This window comes from Hyaena hyaena, unplaced genomic scaffold (genome assembly GCF_003009895.1).
Source record: "Hyaena hyaena isolate Hyena2069 unplaced genomic scaffold, ASM300989v1 scaffold_786, whole genome shotgun sequence".
Classification (NCBI taxonomy): domain Eukaryota; kingdom Metazoa; phylum Chordata; class Mammalia; order Carnivora; family Hyaenidae; genus Hyaena; species Hyaena hyaena.
This window is the reverse complement of record NW_024081421.1, coordinates 560,365-575,734: the sequence shown is the minus strand read 5'-3', so window position 1 is coordinate 575,734 and position 15,370 is coordinate 560,365. Positions and strand designations below refer to the sequence as shown.

The 15,370-nt window shown below is 42.3% G+C and overlaps 1 protein-coding gene across 1 annotated transcript; it reads right to left on the bottom strand.

Moving 5' to 3' along the window:
* Nucleotides 1-7,673: 7,673 nt before the first annotated feature.
* Nucleotides 7,674-8,267, bottom strand: LOC120221591 (ubiquitin-40S ribosomal protein S27a-like). Its single transcript, XM_039219081.1, has 2 exons — nt 8,095-8,267; nt 7,674-7,836 (listed from the first exon to the last, which is right to left on the bottom strand). The coding sequence occupies exons 1-2, from the start codon at nt 8,265-8,267 to the stop codon at nt 7,674-7,676; spliced, it is 336 nt and encodes a 111-aa protein (XP_039075012.1).
* Nucleotides 8,268-15,370: the final 7,103 nt, after the last annotated feature.

The following is a 15,370-nucleotide window of genomic DNA, read 5'->3' as shown; positions in this document are numbered from 1 at the left end:
GGGCTCTCACTGCCCCGTTGCCAGGCAGTCTAGCTGTGGACATTTCAAAACTGCTTCCTTCTCTGGTAATTGTCTTCAGGGAAGGGAACGCCTTGCCCAAGGTTAGGTCCCCTTCTCTGGAGGCTTCCATAGAGGAGTCCAGTGGAGACCAGACCCCTTGACTAAATCGAGACAAGTCTGCAGGGTCATCTGAAGCCCTAACTGCTGCTACATCACTGCTCAGCTTCTCCCTCCGCCCAGCCCTGCTGCCCTCCCTCTCCCTCTCTCAAAGGCACTTTCTAGAACTTTCTAAACTTTTTGTTCATTCAGCTGAAGTATACTGAAGTATAACTGACAAATAAAATTCTAAGATATTTAAAGTGTAAAAGTGGTGATATGATATATGTATACATTGTGGAAATATTCTCCCTTTTTTTTTCCGGTAAGAACATTTAAGTTCTATTCTGTTAGGAAATTTCAATTATACGATATGCTGATATCAGCTATAGTCAGCAAGTCATATAGTAGATTCTCAGATCTCATTCTGCTTATACCTGAAAATCTGTAACCTTTTACCAACCTCTCCCAACCACCCCCAGCCCCTGGCAATCACCGTTCTACTGTCTGTTTCTATGAGTTTGACGTATTTTATAGATTCCACATGTAAGTGATACTGTGCAATATCTGTGTTTCTCTGTCTGTCTTATTTCACTTTGCATAATGCCCTCCGGTTTCATCCACCTTGTCACAAATGGCAGAACTACTTTCATTTAAAAAATTTTTTTTAATTTTTTAAATTTATTTCTGAGAGAGAGAGAGAGAGACGGCGTGAGCACGGGAGGGTCAGAGAGAGAGGGAGACACAGAATCTGCAGCAGGCTCCAGACTCCGAGCTAGCTGCCAGCACAGAGCCCGACACGGGCTCGAACCCACGAACTGAGAGAACATGACCTGAGTCGAAGTCAGACGTGCAACCAACTGAACCACCCTGGCGCCCTGACTTCCTTCATTTTTAAGGCTGAGTAATAAACATTCTGCTGTATAAATCTATCACATTTTCTAGATCCATTCATCTGCTGACAGACATGTAGAGCCAAAAATACTTGTTGATGAAAGCTTCATCTGAGCCAGTTGCCAGGGAACCTGATTGAAGGCAACAATGAATCACTTGTTTCTCATTGACCTGTGATATTTTCCAAACTTTTCTTTTTTCATCTTTTTTATTACTTGCAGATATTGAATTTCAAAATTTGCACGTACATCTATCTTTTGCGCTATGTGATTTCTTCTAAACTTAAAGTACTTCCTCACATCCACACACCCGAGGATTGCTTACTAGTCAGTTATGTTTTCTCCCAGTTCACCTATGGTTGCCATTTTATTCTTAGCCTCTACTTCTAATGAACTTAATGTTAGTGAAGGATTTGAAGCAAACAAGTAAATGCCATTTTCCCTTCATTTGTGATGCCCCCATTGTATCTTAAATGGAGGCTGTGTTCTTACCATATTTTGCAACTGTAAAAAGTGTGCTAATAAAATACTGCTCGGAAATGGTTGTCGATGCTATCAACAATGTCCTCCCTGTGCATGGATTTTTCAAGGGTTCTTATCCTGTTGATGAAGCGTCCTGGCCAACGCTCTCTGCCCCGCTTCAGCAGGGTCAAGCAGAGTACCATGTTTAAGAAAAAGGGTGGATCCTGGAGTCCCTGAGTGCCTCATCTGAGCGTCTGATTCTTGGTTTTAGCTCAGATCATGATCCCAGGCTCGTGGGGTCGAGCCCCATGTGGAGCCCCGCGTTGGGCTCCATGCTGAGTGTGGAGCCTGTTTGGGATTCTCTCTCTCTCTCTCTCTGCCCCTCTCCAGCTCCTGTGCTCTCTCTCAAATACATTTTTTAATAGAAAAAAGCAAAAAAAAAAGTGAAAATTTGGATCCCAACACTGGCTCTCTTTTACTTTCCAAGAAACTTACCCATACATTAGTGAACTGGAACCCAAATACCAAATGGAACTTTACATTCAGTACAGATGTTTATTGCCAAATTGCCAAGAAAACATTCGCAATTTCACTTCTTAATTAAACCAAATATTGCAAACGAAGGAAAAAAGAGTATTAAGTTAAGGTCAGAATTTTATTGTCCAGTAAACACACTTTTTGTGTGTATTGCCAAGTGAGGAGAATATGACCTTTTCATACAGTCAGCACATTCATGTTTTGCCAAGCAGGCATGAGGCTTCTTTCAAAAGATCTTAGTGTATTTTGTGCCAGCCAAGAAGTTTTTATTCAGATCTGTCGGCAGAGCCTTTGCCAATGGGTATGTTTTCACTTGTGTGTTTTTTTCCTCATAAGTGTTCGTGAGAAACCTATTTATAATGCTTCCCAAACTAGAATTTCGGAACAAATCTGAATGGAATTCACACGTTCAAAGCTTAGGTACAGTCTAAACAACCCCTGTAGCCAAATGAGGGGCCATGATATTCAGAGAGCTGGATTTTCCACAAAGCCCCCTTGATGAATTGTGCACACCTGTGCAACCCGCAGAGTGTGTCCTGAGTCCTCCTGGGCTGCCGGGAGTCGGGGGGGGGGGGCGGGGGGTGTTGGGGGAGGTAGATGCCCCAGGCATTCATGCACATCACACAGGACTCAAGCAACTCAGAGTCTCCAGCATTAAAACCCACATGGTAGAGCTTGGAGGCTTTAGGGAGAGGGTGATAAAGCCAGCAGTTCAGGCTTTCTATTTTCACTAACACATCCCTTTATGTCATACCAGAGAGCCCCGACTCACTGCCCAAACTTCCCTTCATAGAAATTCATTGAATAAACACACTTTCTTCCCAATGCTATTCGTCTTTTTAATGTCCTTTCTTCCCCTCAAATTCCTACCATCCCCCTTCTTGGCAGCACCATATTCCTCTTCCTTTGCCCCCAGATGTCAGTAGAGCCCAAACCTTGTGTGGCATCTCAAAGATTTTCCCAGTCCCCTCCTTGAGTTGTAAATCAGAACTAGTCTCCTCTCTGCCTATATCTGCTAAATAGAAGGGAGGTACCAACACAGGAGCCCAAGATTGCACAGAGTGGGGAGGAAGGGGTTTGGGGTGATTTTCCACTTCCCAGGTATAGTTTGGCTTTTTGCTTTTCTTTGATTGTTTCCAAGTAGATATATTTTATTTTATTTTTAATTTTTTTTTGTTTTATTTATTTTTGAGACAGAGAGAGACAGAGCATGAGTGGGGGAGGAGCAGAGAGAGAGGGAGACACAAAATCTGAAACAGGCTCCAGGCTCTGAGCTGTCAGCACAGAACCTGATGTGGGGCTTGAACCACATCGTGTGATCACGACCTGAGCCGAAGTCGGACGCTTAACCAACTGAGCAACCCAGGCGCCCCCAAGTAGATATATTTTAAATTACATATAGTTCACACTGAAAGAGTTAATCTCTTTATCATTGCCCTCTTCGGGTTTTCTTTCGAACTCAAAACTCCATCCCATCCCCTGCTGGCATGTGTGAGTTTACCACAAGAAAAGAGTATTGGGTTCATCGCTAGCCTTCAATTACATGGCAAAGCCCCTTCCATCAACCTGGCATTGGTTGGCAGGCCCACATATACTTCCCCAAGTCCTGAGTAACACAACCACATAGTTTTGCTGCCATCTAGGTATTTCCATTCATAGATATATTCTCACTTCTTCCCACCTCATCGTTTGCCCCCCTCTGAACTGCCATTTAAATACATGGAGCACAGAATCAGGACAGCTGACTCTGAGGCCCACACATGTCTTCGGGTAGCCACTGTACCCAATCTGAGAAGTAGGTAACCACATTCATGGATGACCCAAGAGGGTTTGGTCAGGACACTGTGACAACATCCTGGAAAGGTTTCAACACTTTTTTGGCAATGCTGTTGAAGAGTGAAGTGCCACGCAAGGTATTTGACAAAGGCATGACTTAGGCCATCGTGTACCAAACACTGTCAGCAATTCTTCCCCAAGACCTGAATAAAACTGTCCTACTCATCCTTGGGTCATGCAGGTACTTACTGACACATCTCAAATATCATGTCTTGTGTATCAAGAACCCCGTGGGCCTGGTCAATCTACTCATTTGCCTGAGGGGCAAGTTCAGCATGAGAGCCTGAAATCAGCACCCAACTTCCCTGGGAGACACTGCCCCAGGCCCTGGCAATGTATTGCCGAAAGTCGGGACAGGGCAAGTAGGTAATTCAACAGTTCCTCACCATGGGTGGGGGTTCATTTCTGCTGCTGTGAAAACCTACCCCACAAAAAATCACCGAGATAGTCAATAGCATTTTGCAGTCAATAGCATCTGCTAGTAATCCATCACCCTGTCTTCCATATTAATAGAATTTCGACTGAGCATAGGGCTACCCAGCTAGAGACTACATTTCCCAGATACGCAGGAGTCTAGGTGGGGCCAAGTGACTAAGTTAGTACGTGACTAAGCAACTAACAACTTCCTCATTGCTTGAAAGGAAATTGCTCATCCTGAACTTCTGCTTTTTGTCCTTCTCTAGAGTTAGAAAACCAAAGTGCCTGGTTTTGACCAGGCATTTGACCAGGTCATAGTTGGACTATGACTGTGGTCTAATACAGGGTTCTAGAGTCTGGTGACACCTAGGGATGCCTCCTCAGAAAATTAAGTGCATAAAATAAAATACACCACAAAACACCCACAGGAGTGGCTAAAGTTTAAAAGACAGATAATCCCTTATATCTGTGAGACTGTGGGGCAACTGGAAGTCATATACACTGCTTGCTAGTAGGAGTATCACCTCATTCAACCACTTTGAAAATAGTTTGGCAGTATCCACTAAAGCTAAATGTAGGTTTACCCATGACCCAGCAACGCCCCCCCCATACATGTATATCCAAGAGAAATGAGCACACATATATATGTAAAGATATACCCTTTTTTCATAGTAAACATATATACATATATATACATACATATATATGTTCCTAGTGGTTTTATTTATGTCAAAAACAAGAAATGACTCATGTCTATCAACAGAAGAATCCATAAATCAATGGTTTCTATTAATAGAAATAAAATACTACACAAAATAAACAGAATGGGTTAACAATATGCACAAAATCCTGGCTGAACCTCAAGATATTTAGGTTGAGTGGAAGAAGCCAACACAAAAGTGTATATACATTCACTGGACTTTGTGGTTATCATTTTGCAATGTATACAAATATGAAATCATTATGTCGTATACCTGAAATTAATGTAATGTTATATGCCAATTATATCTCAATATAAAAAGACTCTGAGGTCTCAGGGGGAGACGAATAGACAGAGCACGGAAGATTTTTAGAGCAGTATTAGATAAATATTAGTATATTTAGAGCAATATTAGAAAATATTTTGCATGATATTATAATGATAGATCTACAGCATCAAGCATTTGTCCAAATCTATTGACTGTACAACACCAAAAGTAAACTCTGAAGTAAACTATGGACTTTGAGTGATTATGGTGTGTCAACATTAGTTCATTCTTGGTAAAAAATGTACCATTCTGGAGAACTGTTAATGGGGGAGACTATGCATGTGTGGGAACAGGGTGGCTATGGGAAATCTCTGTACCTCCTTCTTAATTTTGTTGTAAACCTAAAACTGTTCTTAAAAAACAATGTCTTTAAAAAAGTATATACGCTACATGATTTCATTTATATGGATGTCAAGAATTGATAACACTAATTCATGATACAGGGGTCCAAATAACTGTTACCTTTGCAAGAGCGGCACCACAAAAGGACACAGGAAATACCTGGGGTAATGAAAAAGTTCTCTATTTTGATACCATTAGAACATATAATTTCACTTACTTATACACTTAAGATTTGTGTTTATTTTATTCACTTTACTATGTATAAATAGCTCAGTGAAAAAGTAAAATATACAAATAAATAGAATATATAATTCTTGGGGCACCTGGCTGGCTCTGTTGGTGAAGCATGCAACTCTTGATTGTGGGGCTGTGAGTTCAAGCCCCATGTTGGGGGTAGAGTTTACCTAAAAAAAAATTCTTGAAAATTATAAAGAAATTATACTGGAATACCCTATTAAAATATCATAAATGTTTTAAAAAACTAAGTTGTATATAGCAGCATATGTCTCTTTTCAAAAATTTTTTTAATGTTTATTTATTTTTGAGAGAGAGACAGAGCATGAGTGGGGGAGAGGGGCAGAGAGAGAGGGAGACGCAGAATCTGAAACAGGCTTCAGGCTCGGAGCTGTCAGCACAGAGCCTGACACAGGGCTCGAACTCACAAACCATGAGATCATGACCTGAGCTGAAGTCAGACGTTTAGCCAACTGAGTCACCCAGGCCCACCAGTAGCATATGTTTCCTTAGTGGTGTATCAGATAAGTAGCAACAAGTCTAATAATTACCATCATCTCAAAATAGTGATGAATACAAATGATATTTCAAGACAATTGAAATTGATATAAAATATCTATTATTTGTATTGGTGATAAATTCATAAGTATGGCTAATAGTACTATAGTTTGCTGCCTATAACTGGAATTACAGAAAATGCTAAATATAAACCAGAGATGTAATTTTTTTCTTATTCGAATTTATGGAGCTTCTGAACTCTATCCGTGGACTCTCTGGAGGTCCAAGAAACCCAGTGTAAGTAGTCTTGAAGGATGGTGGAGCAACAGCATTGGGGTACCTGGGTCACACAGTGGTCACACGGAGCAGAGCCTCTTGGTCAACCTGGCCCATTTTCCATAGGGCTCTTAAGTGAAAGTCAAACGAAGCTCTATTTTTGATGTGCCATCCTATTTGGGGGCTCTTTGTCATAACAGCTTAGCCTTTACCCTCACTGATACAGACTACTCTTCAGTAAATTCATGAGCTTATGACCCTCTTTCATCAAATCCGAATGACGAACTACTTTTCAGACCCTGGTTATTTGGGAAGCAGCTGCCTCTTGTCCCTGAGGGGATATCCATTATGATTACCTTTTCCTAGAAGGCATATTTACCAGGTGAGAAAGTCTTAACATCATGCCCCTCTCCCCATCTCAATTCCCAGGCCTTCAGATGCATGTTAAAGAGTTCTGGCTTAAAATTACAATATCACTTCTGTATGTCTTAAACTATTTTTTTAAAAAGATAAATATATATATAATTTTGAAAAATTATAACCCTGCATACTTACTACCCTGTGGTACCAAGATTGGGTGGCCAGGACACACAGCCCCACTAGTGGACAGTATACACAGGTCGTGGGCTCCAAGTCTCCACATTGCCACCACAGTAGTGGTGATTACCAGCCACATGAGGGCTGCCACCTACGATCTCCAGAAAAAACTCTAAACCCTAATATATATATAGTGACTAAAACTCATCTTCAGCAGATCTCATCCATTAGTGCTGCTTCCCAAATCTCAGTCAGATTGACAAGCAAGGAGGAAATTTTCTCCTTGAGAGGAATTAGAATTGTCTATAAATGTTTAAGAAAATCAAATCTGCAGAGTCCAATAAAGGCATTTTTGTGTTGTGGAATTTGTGAATTTGAATTTATTCTCTTACAAAGTCTTTTTGTTTGCTTTGTTTATTTGCTTTTAGTTCATGTCTTTTGTTAACCCACATACAATTACATGTCTTCCGGTTTCTTGAAGCAATAGGTCAGACAACATTTGCCATGATAAAGTCTGTCAAAGTGGCCATAAAACTCCAGCACCACATTCATCTGAAGGGCACTCCCAACAAAGGCAACCAATTTTGCCATTCTTATCCTCCTTAGAGTATGTCAGGACAGCCAGCTTAGACTTCTTTCTCTCATGCCTATTCTTCTCGGGAATGGTGTAAGCCTTCTTCCTTTTCAGGGCGCCTGGGTGGCTCAGTTGGTTGAGCATCTGACTTCAGCTCCGACTTCAGGTCATGATCTTACAGTTTCTGAGTTAGAGCCCCACATCGGGTTCTGTACTGACAGCTCAGAGCCTGAAGCCTGCTTCAGATTCTCTGTCTCTCTCTCTTTCTGTCCCTTCCCACTCTTGTTCATGCTCTCGCTCGCTCTCTCTCTCTCTCTCTCTCTCAAAATATGGATAAATGTTTAAAAAGTTAAAAAAAAAAAACTTCTTCCTTTTCTTAGCACCACCATGAAGTCTCAACACTAGATGAAGAGTAGACTCCTTTTGAATGTCATAGTTGGTCGAAGTATGTCCATCTTCCAATTGCTTGTCAGCAAGCATCAGTCTCTGCTGATCAGGGGGCATTCCTTTCTTATCCTGAATCTTGGCCTTTAACATTTCCTTTTGTATCTGAGGGTTCCACCTCAAGAGTGATGGTCTTTACCGTAAGAGTTTCCATGAAAATCTATATCTTGGTGGTGGTTCCACCGCAGATGGTGGATCAGAAAAGAAATCTACTTGCAAAGTTTTTAATAATTGGCTTCTTTGAGTCAGAGAAGTTAGCACAATGATTCAAATTTAAAATGTGTAACTCTGATCTGTGATGATTTTGGTGAAATCTCACTGTGCTTTTATACTGTTAGAATACTGAAGAGAATCAAAGTTCAAATTTCAAGTTCAATTTAAGAATATGAGAAACTTTGAAAGTGTGAGGTCCTTAAAAAATCAAGCAGATTATAATTATACCAACAGTTGGAAATATCTAAGGGAATTTAAGTTTTAAAAACCCCTCTGAAAGTGATGGCTAGGGGCACCCAATCAGTCCGTCAAGCATCTGACTCTTGATTTTGGCTCAGTTCATAATCTCATCGTTAGTGAGATCAAGCCAGACATCCAGCTCTACACTCATAGTGCAGAGCCTGCTTGGAATTCTCTCTGCCTCTCTCTCTCTTTCTCTCTCTCTCTCTCTCTGCCCCTTCCCTGCCCATATTCATTCACTCACTCTCTCTCAAAATAAATAAGTGAACTTTTTTTTAAAAGGCACTGGCCAAAAGGTGTCCAATTACTAAATAGAGTACAATAAGTAAATTGAGTATAAATACTTAAGAAAGAACTACATTTTTACAAATTGTAATCAATTGTGGTTCATTTTCAACATCAAAATAAATTTCTAGGGTCGCTTGGGTGACTCAGTCGATTGAGCATCCAATTCTTGATTTCAGCTCAGGTCATGATCCCATGGTCGTGGGATGGAGCCCCGTGTTGGACTCCGTGCTATAAGGAGCCTGCTTGAGATTCTCCGTCTCCCTCTCTGTGCCCCTCTCCCCAGCTCACAGCCTCTCTCTCTTCCTCTAAAATAAAAAATGAATAAAAATGAATAAAAAATAATAAAATAATAAAAGATCAGTAAAAACTCTTATTTAACCAAAACCAAACCGAGACACCATATCTGATTATTATCTACCCAGACCCTTGTTTGTGAGATTCTCACGCTTGGCAGCTCCTAAGAAGCTTATGTAAAACATAAACTGCTCAGCCTCCACTCCAAACTGAATCAGGAATGGGGGTGAAATCTGGGAGTTCTGGGTCCCCCCTTCATGTACAAGAGATGAGGGCACTTCTAGTGCATTGAAGTCCGTTTGATATTAATGCCATGCTTCCAGTGAGAAACCTAAAATGCTTTTATAATATCTGATCCATGCTAATACCTGAATGTGTGGCAATCATAACTCCAGGCATAGTGGACTTAAAAATGTTTCCATGGTAACAGTTTGGTCTCTGGTCTCCATGGTGAGGCTTATAAGGATCCTCCAATTTACTTTATTTAAAATTCTCGATTTATTTGCTGTTGATCAGATGTACATAAAGAGCTGTGCTTCTAAAAATAACTCTAGCCCTATTTCAGGAGTACTGTAAAGAAGGAAACAGAAGAGTAAGAGCAATAAATCAGTCTCTCTCTCATGAAAGCTCATTTTATATGGCAATGAATTAGAATATGAAGGTCAAATGATGTGAAACTGAATTAAGTAGCCCACATATTTTTTTAATCTGATGCCTATTTGTCAGAAATCATTTTGTATTATTTAATACCTAAAAGGATTTATTGTTTAACTAGATGTCATTTTTATGCATTAAAAAGATATAAATCATCTCAATATCCTTTATGCAGGAATTCTATTTCTCTTTCTAAAACACAGCTTACACAGATGTCTGATCATGGGAGAACCCACTGACAAACTACTGCTGAGTCAAACAGCCAGTCCCTGATAGGGAGAACACCTCACAATTAAATCCACCATTTAACACAAGCTGATCTTTCAAAACTGTCACCAAGAGTACCATTTTTTCCCCTTTGTTAAGGTCTGGGTTCATTTGAAAATGGAAATATCAAATAAGGAAGCACTCTGCACATTCTGACCTCAGGGCTCCGACGAGCAATTAACATATATTTACTGATTGCTGGCCCAAGGATAGAATCCACTCACTGGACAGGCCGAAATGGATGGATTACAGAATCCATTGAATTATCACTGTGCTTTCTAGGGGAGGAGGAAATAACACCAAGCAGCAGACACATAGACTTCACTCTTTAGAAAAGAGAGCTGCCTCGGAGCTGGTCTGTAAGATGCAGCCTCTCTCAGGGCACCGGCCCGGCTCACCCTGGGGAAGTCCTTCTGCACACTCAAACATTTCTAGCTGCAGTACTTCTCAGAGTGTGTTTGCCTCTGTTGTATGAAAGTTTCATACTGCGAACAACTCACCTGGAAAGGAGGCTTCGTGAAGTCAATGCCCGTGGGCATGTTCATGCCTTCATTCTCTGCTCGGACTCTCAGAGCAGGTGCTGACTACATATTTGTTGCCTGAGAATGAATGAATGGGTGGATGCATGAATGACTACAGACAGCATGAGCAAGGGCATGGGGAGACGTACTAGTGTGGGTGTCACCATTGCGTTGGGCCCGCAGGCTGAGCCCGCTTGGTGCTGGGTTGCAGCTGGCCTCATGAGTCCCCCACCTTGCGCTGGGGTCTGGGCAGTGACTCTCACCCCTCTCTGGCCCCACTTCGAAGCTTAATCTGAATACAGGCCTCACCATTATCTTCACTGTGTTGCTTTCCTTTGCTTTATTTCACCACATCTTATGTCCTTTATACTTCTGGAACAAAGGCGTTTCATTCTTCTGTTATCACGGGGCTCTAGTCTTGGAAAATTATGTGACATTGAACTTCTTGTTAAAAGCAAGTTTTCTTCTATTTTCTAATTTTTAAAATTTTTTAATGTTTATTTGTTTTTGAGAGAGAGAGACAGAGTACGAGCAGGGGAGGGGCAAAGAGAGGGAGACACAGAATCTGAAGCAGTCTCCAGGCTCTGAGCTGTCGCACAGAACCTGACATGGGGTTCGAACTCATGAACTGTGAGATCACGACTTGAGCCGAAGTCAGACGCTTAACAACTGAGCCACCCAGGTGCCCCCAACGCAAGCTTTCTTCTAAAAGAATTATAGATGTCACCTGTGGTTATTTGCAGGGGGCGGTTGGGGGGTGTGGAATAGTAGGTTTGGTTTGGCTCCTCAAAGATCTGCTTCTGGCTCTGGTCTCTGACAATACCAAACATCTTTTCAAAGTCACCTAGAATCCTGGGGCCTTGTTTTCTCCATCCATAAAATAAGCTGGGGGAAAATAAATCAGACAATCTCTAGGTTCCCTTCTAGGTCAGGATTCTCTTCTCTGCCTGTGGGTCTCCTGCCCCTGTGACAGGACCAGGCATGTTGGACACTGAAGTCATGTCCCTGGGACCTACGCCCTCATGCAGCACAGCTGATGTCCTGGGGCTGAACAGAGAACAAGTCTAGGGTTGTCCCAACGAAGAACAGCAAATGATACACAAATGTCATTCATTCTGTTATCCTCAAGACAGTGTCATAGGATCATAAGTTCACTCAAAATCACCAAGTGTCCTTTTTGGAAGCCTGGAGCCTAGGGGAAAGAGAAGTTAGAAACCAATGGTGCTGGGAGCATGAGTGGTTCAATCAGCAGTTTGTTTAGACGAACATAACAGTATCTTGGTCATCGGCATGGTTTTTGTTAACCTAACCACTTCATTCTTGGGATAACTTTTGCCCTGGACATTCCTTAAAGGACATTCAATCTCTAAAACGGCATGTGGGGGGCGCCTGGGTGGCTTAGTCGGTTAAGCGTCTGACTTTCGCTTAGGTCATGATCTCGCGGTTCGTGGGTTCGAGCCCCGCATCGGGCTCTGTGCTGACTGCCAGCTCAGAGCCTGGAGCCTATTTCAGTCTGTGATTCCCTCTCTCTCTGCCCCTCCCCTGCTCACGCTGTCTCTCTCTCTCTTTCTAGAAATAAATAAAAATATTAAAAAAATAAATAAATAAAACAGCATGTGGTAGGCAGAATAATGGTCCCCCAAAAGATGTCCACTCCCTAAGCCCTGGAACCTTTGTGTACGCTAGGTTCCATGGCAAGGGGGAATTAAGATAACGGATGGAATTAGATGGCGAGTTAGCTGGTTTTAGAGACGCTTCTGGATCATCCAGGTGAGCCCACTATAATCACAAATATTTTTTTTAAGTTTATTTATTTTGATAGAGAGAGAGAGTGAGAGAAGGGCAGAGAGAGGGGGAGAAGAGAATCCCAAGTAGGCTCCACGCTGTCGGCACAGAGCCCAATGTGAGTCTCAATCCCACAAACTGAACTGCCAGACCATAACCTGAGTCAAAATAAAGAGTCGCATGTTTAACTGACCGAGCCGCTCAGGCGCCCCTAATCACAGGTGCTTTAAAGTAGAAGAGGAAGGGGGCACCTGGGTGGCTTAGTCGGTTAAGCGTCCGACTTTTGCTTAGGTCATGATCTCGCGGTTCATGGGTTCGAGCCCCGCGTCGGGCTCTGTGCTGACTGCCAGCTCAGAGCCTGGAGCCTGTTTCAGTCTGTGACTCCCTCTCTCTCTGACCCTCCCCTGCTCACGCTGTCTCTCTCTCTCTCTCCTAGAAATAAATAAAACATTTAAAAAAAATAAAAAAAATAAAGTAGAAGAGGAAAGCAGGAGGGGTCAGAGTCAGGGGGGGTACCTGAGGCCACCACACTGTTGGCTTTGAAGTTGGAGAAAGCGGATGAGAACCAATAAATGCAGGTGGTCGCCAGAAGCTAGAAAATGCAAGGAAGCAGGTTCTCCCCTGGAGCCTCAGGACAAACCCCTTGGTTTTAATTCAGTAAGACCCATTTCAGACTTCTGACCTCCAGAAGTTTAAGAGGATAAATGTTGTCTTAAGCCACTACTTATGTGGAAATTTGTACCAGCAGAAATAGGAAACTGAGAGATGGTATGTATTGCAATGCTTCAGAAATTTACTATGATGATTTCATTAAGATAGCTGAAAATTGACCAGTTTAAAGCAAAAGAAAAAGTCAGTTAAAAATTCCAGACTGGGGGCGCCTGGGTGGCTTAGTCGGTTAAGCGTCCGACTTTCGCTTAGGTCATGATCTCACGGTTCGTGGGTTCGAGCCCCGCGTCGGGCTCTGTGCTGACTGCCAGCTCAGAGCCTGGAGCCTGTTTCAGTCTGTGACTCCCTCTCTCTCTGACCCTCCCCTGCTCACGCTGTCTCTCTCTATCTCCTAGAAATAAATTAAAAAAAAAAAAAAATTCCAGACTGAGGGCACCTGGATGGCTCAGTCAGGTAAACATCTGACTCTTAATTTCAGCACAGGTCATGATCTCGTGGTCGGTGAGATCAAGCCCTACATCAGGCTCTGTGCTGACAGTGTGGAGCCTGCTTGAGATTTCTCTCTATCCATATCTTTCAAACACCTCCCCGACTCACGTTCATGTTCTCTCTCTCTCTCTCTCTCTAAAAATAAATAAATATATATTTTTTAAAAGTTTCTTTAAAAAAAATAATTCCAGACTGAGGTGCCTGGTGGCTCAGTCGGTTAAGCATCTGACCTTGCCTCAGGTCATGATCTTGTGGACCGTGGGTTCAAGCCCCACGTCGGACTCTGTGCTGACAACTCACAGCCTGGAGCCTGCTTTGGATTCTGTGTCTCCCTCTCTCTTTGCCCCGCCCTTGCTCACACTCTGTCTCTCTCTCTCAAAAATAAATAAACATTAAAAAATTTTTTAATTTAAAACCAGTTTAAAAAATAAATAAATAAAAATTCCAGACTAACACCACAAGGAAATGAAATGCACATTATTCTTTTGAGTTGAAAAAACTATTATTGCTCCATCTTTCATTGTCATTGTCTGAGCTGTACCAATCAATCTCGGACATGGGATGGGGTACCCAAACTCAGAGAGAAAGGGGAAAGTGGGAAATAAGCCCCAGGTATCAAACTGCATTGATCCTGGATGTTGCTCAAATACTAGGTTTCAAAATCAAAAGAGAAGTCAGAATGTTGGAAACATGTGGGTACCAGAGATCTTCGCAGGGCAGTGGGCCAGGCAGCTGTCCAGGAACACACAGAAGTTGAAGCTCAAGGCAGGGTTAGGAGCTAGGAAGAAGCTAATGACAGCAGTACAGGGTCTCCCAATAGGTAAGCTTTTAAAATAAAGGACCGTCTACATCAGCCAAGATGCTTTGTACACACTGCCTGATAAGTCCAGAGCCATTGTGTGCGGGGTTGGGGGAGGCACGAAGGTGCAACCACGTGAGATGGGTTAAGGAGATGCTCACTGGTAGGGAGTGTGGGGCCATAAGAAGGACACATTTTGACATGTGCCCAATTATAGAATAAGTGATTTTATTTATCTGGTCATTATTTTTTTGTGTTTTTATCTATTAATTTTGAGGGGGGGAGAGAGAAAGAGAGAGAGTGAGAGAATGAGTGGGGGGGGTTGCAGAGAGAGAGGGGGAGATAGAATCCCAAGTAGGTTCTGTGCTGACATGAACCGTGTGAGATCATGACCTGAGCTGAAATCAAGATTTAGATGCTCAACCGACTGAGCCACCCAGGTGCCCCTTTCTGATCATTCTTTAAAATCTTTACCATGAAAACTTCAGACATAATATCCAAGAAGACAGATGGCCAATTTTATCTGCATCCTTGCTGCTTGCCTCCCAGGGAAGCAAGTCCCAGACATCATATCACTTCCTCTGGAAATATTTCAGCTTTTGTCTTTAACCAGCAAGAACTCTTCCTGACCAGCATTTAATAAAAATAGTCATGCTAAATTGTTTTAGCTCCTTTGCCTGACCTGCTTTTCTGGTCCCTTCCTTCCGGACAGTCCAATTTACTTTCATCCTTTGGAAATGCTGTAATTGGCTAGCAGCTGGGAAATCTGTGAACCATCTCTGACAAACACGCTCCTACCAACCCTTTATCCCATGTACACTGGAATCTGCAATTTACAAAGGAATTACACACATGTACGTCCCTCTCTCCAGAATACTTTACATTCCAGCCAACACTGGCAATATTTCCTGCGGTCTGTTCTGCCTTTCAGGTGTAGAGAGAAGTGAACTAATGTTATAGGCAAGCAAGTGTAAAGC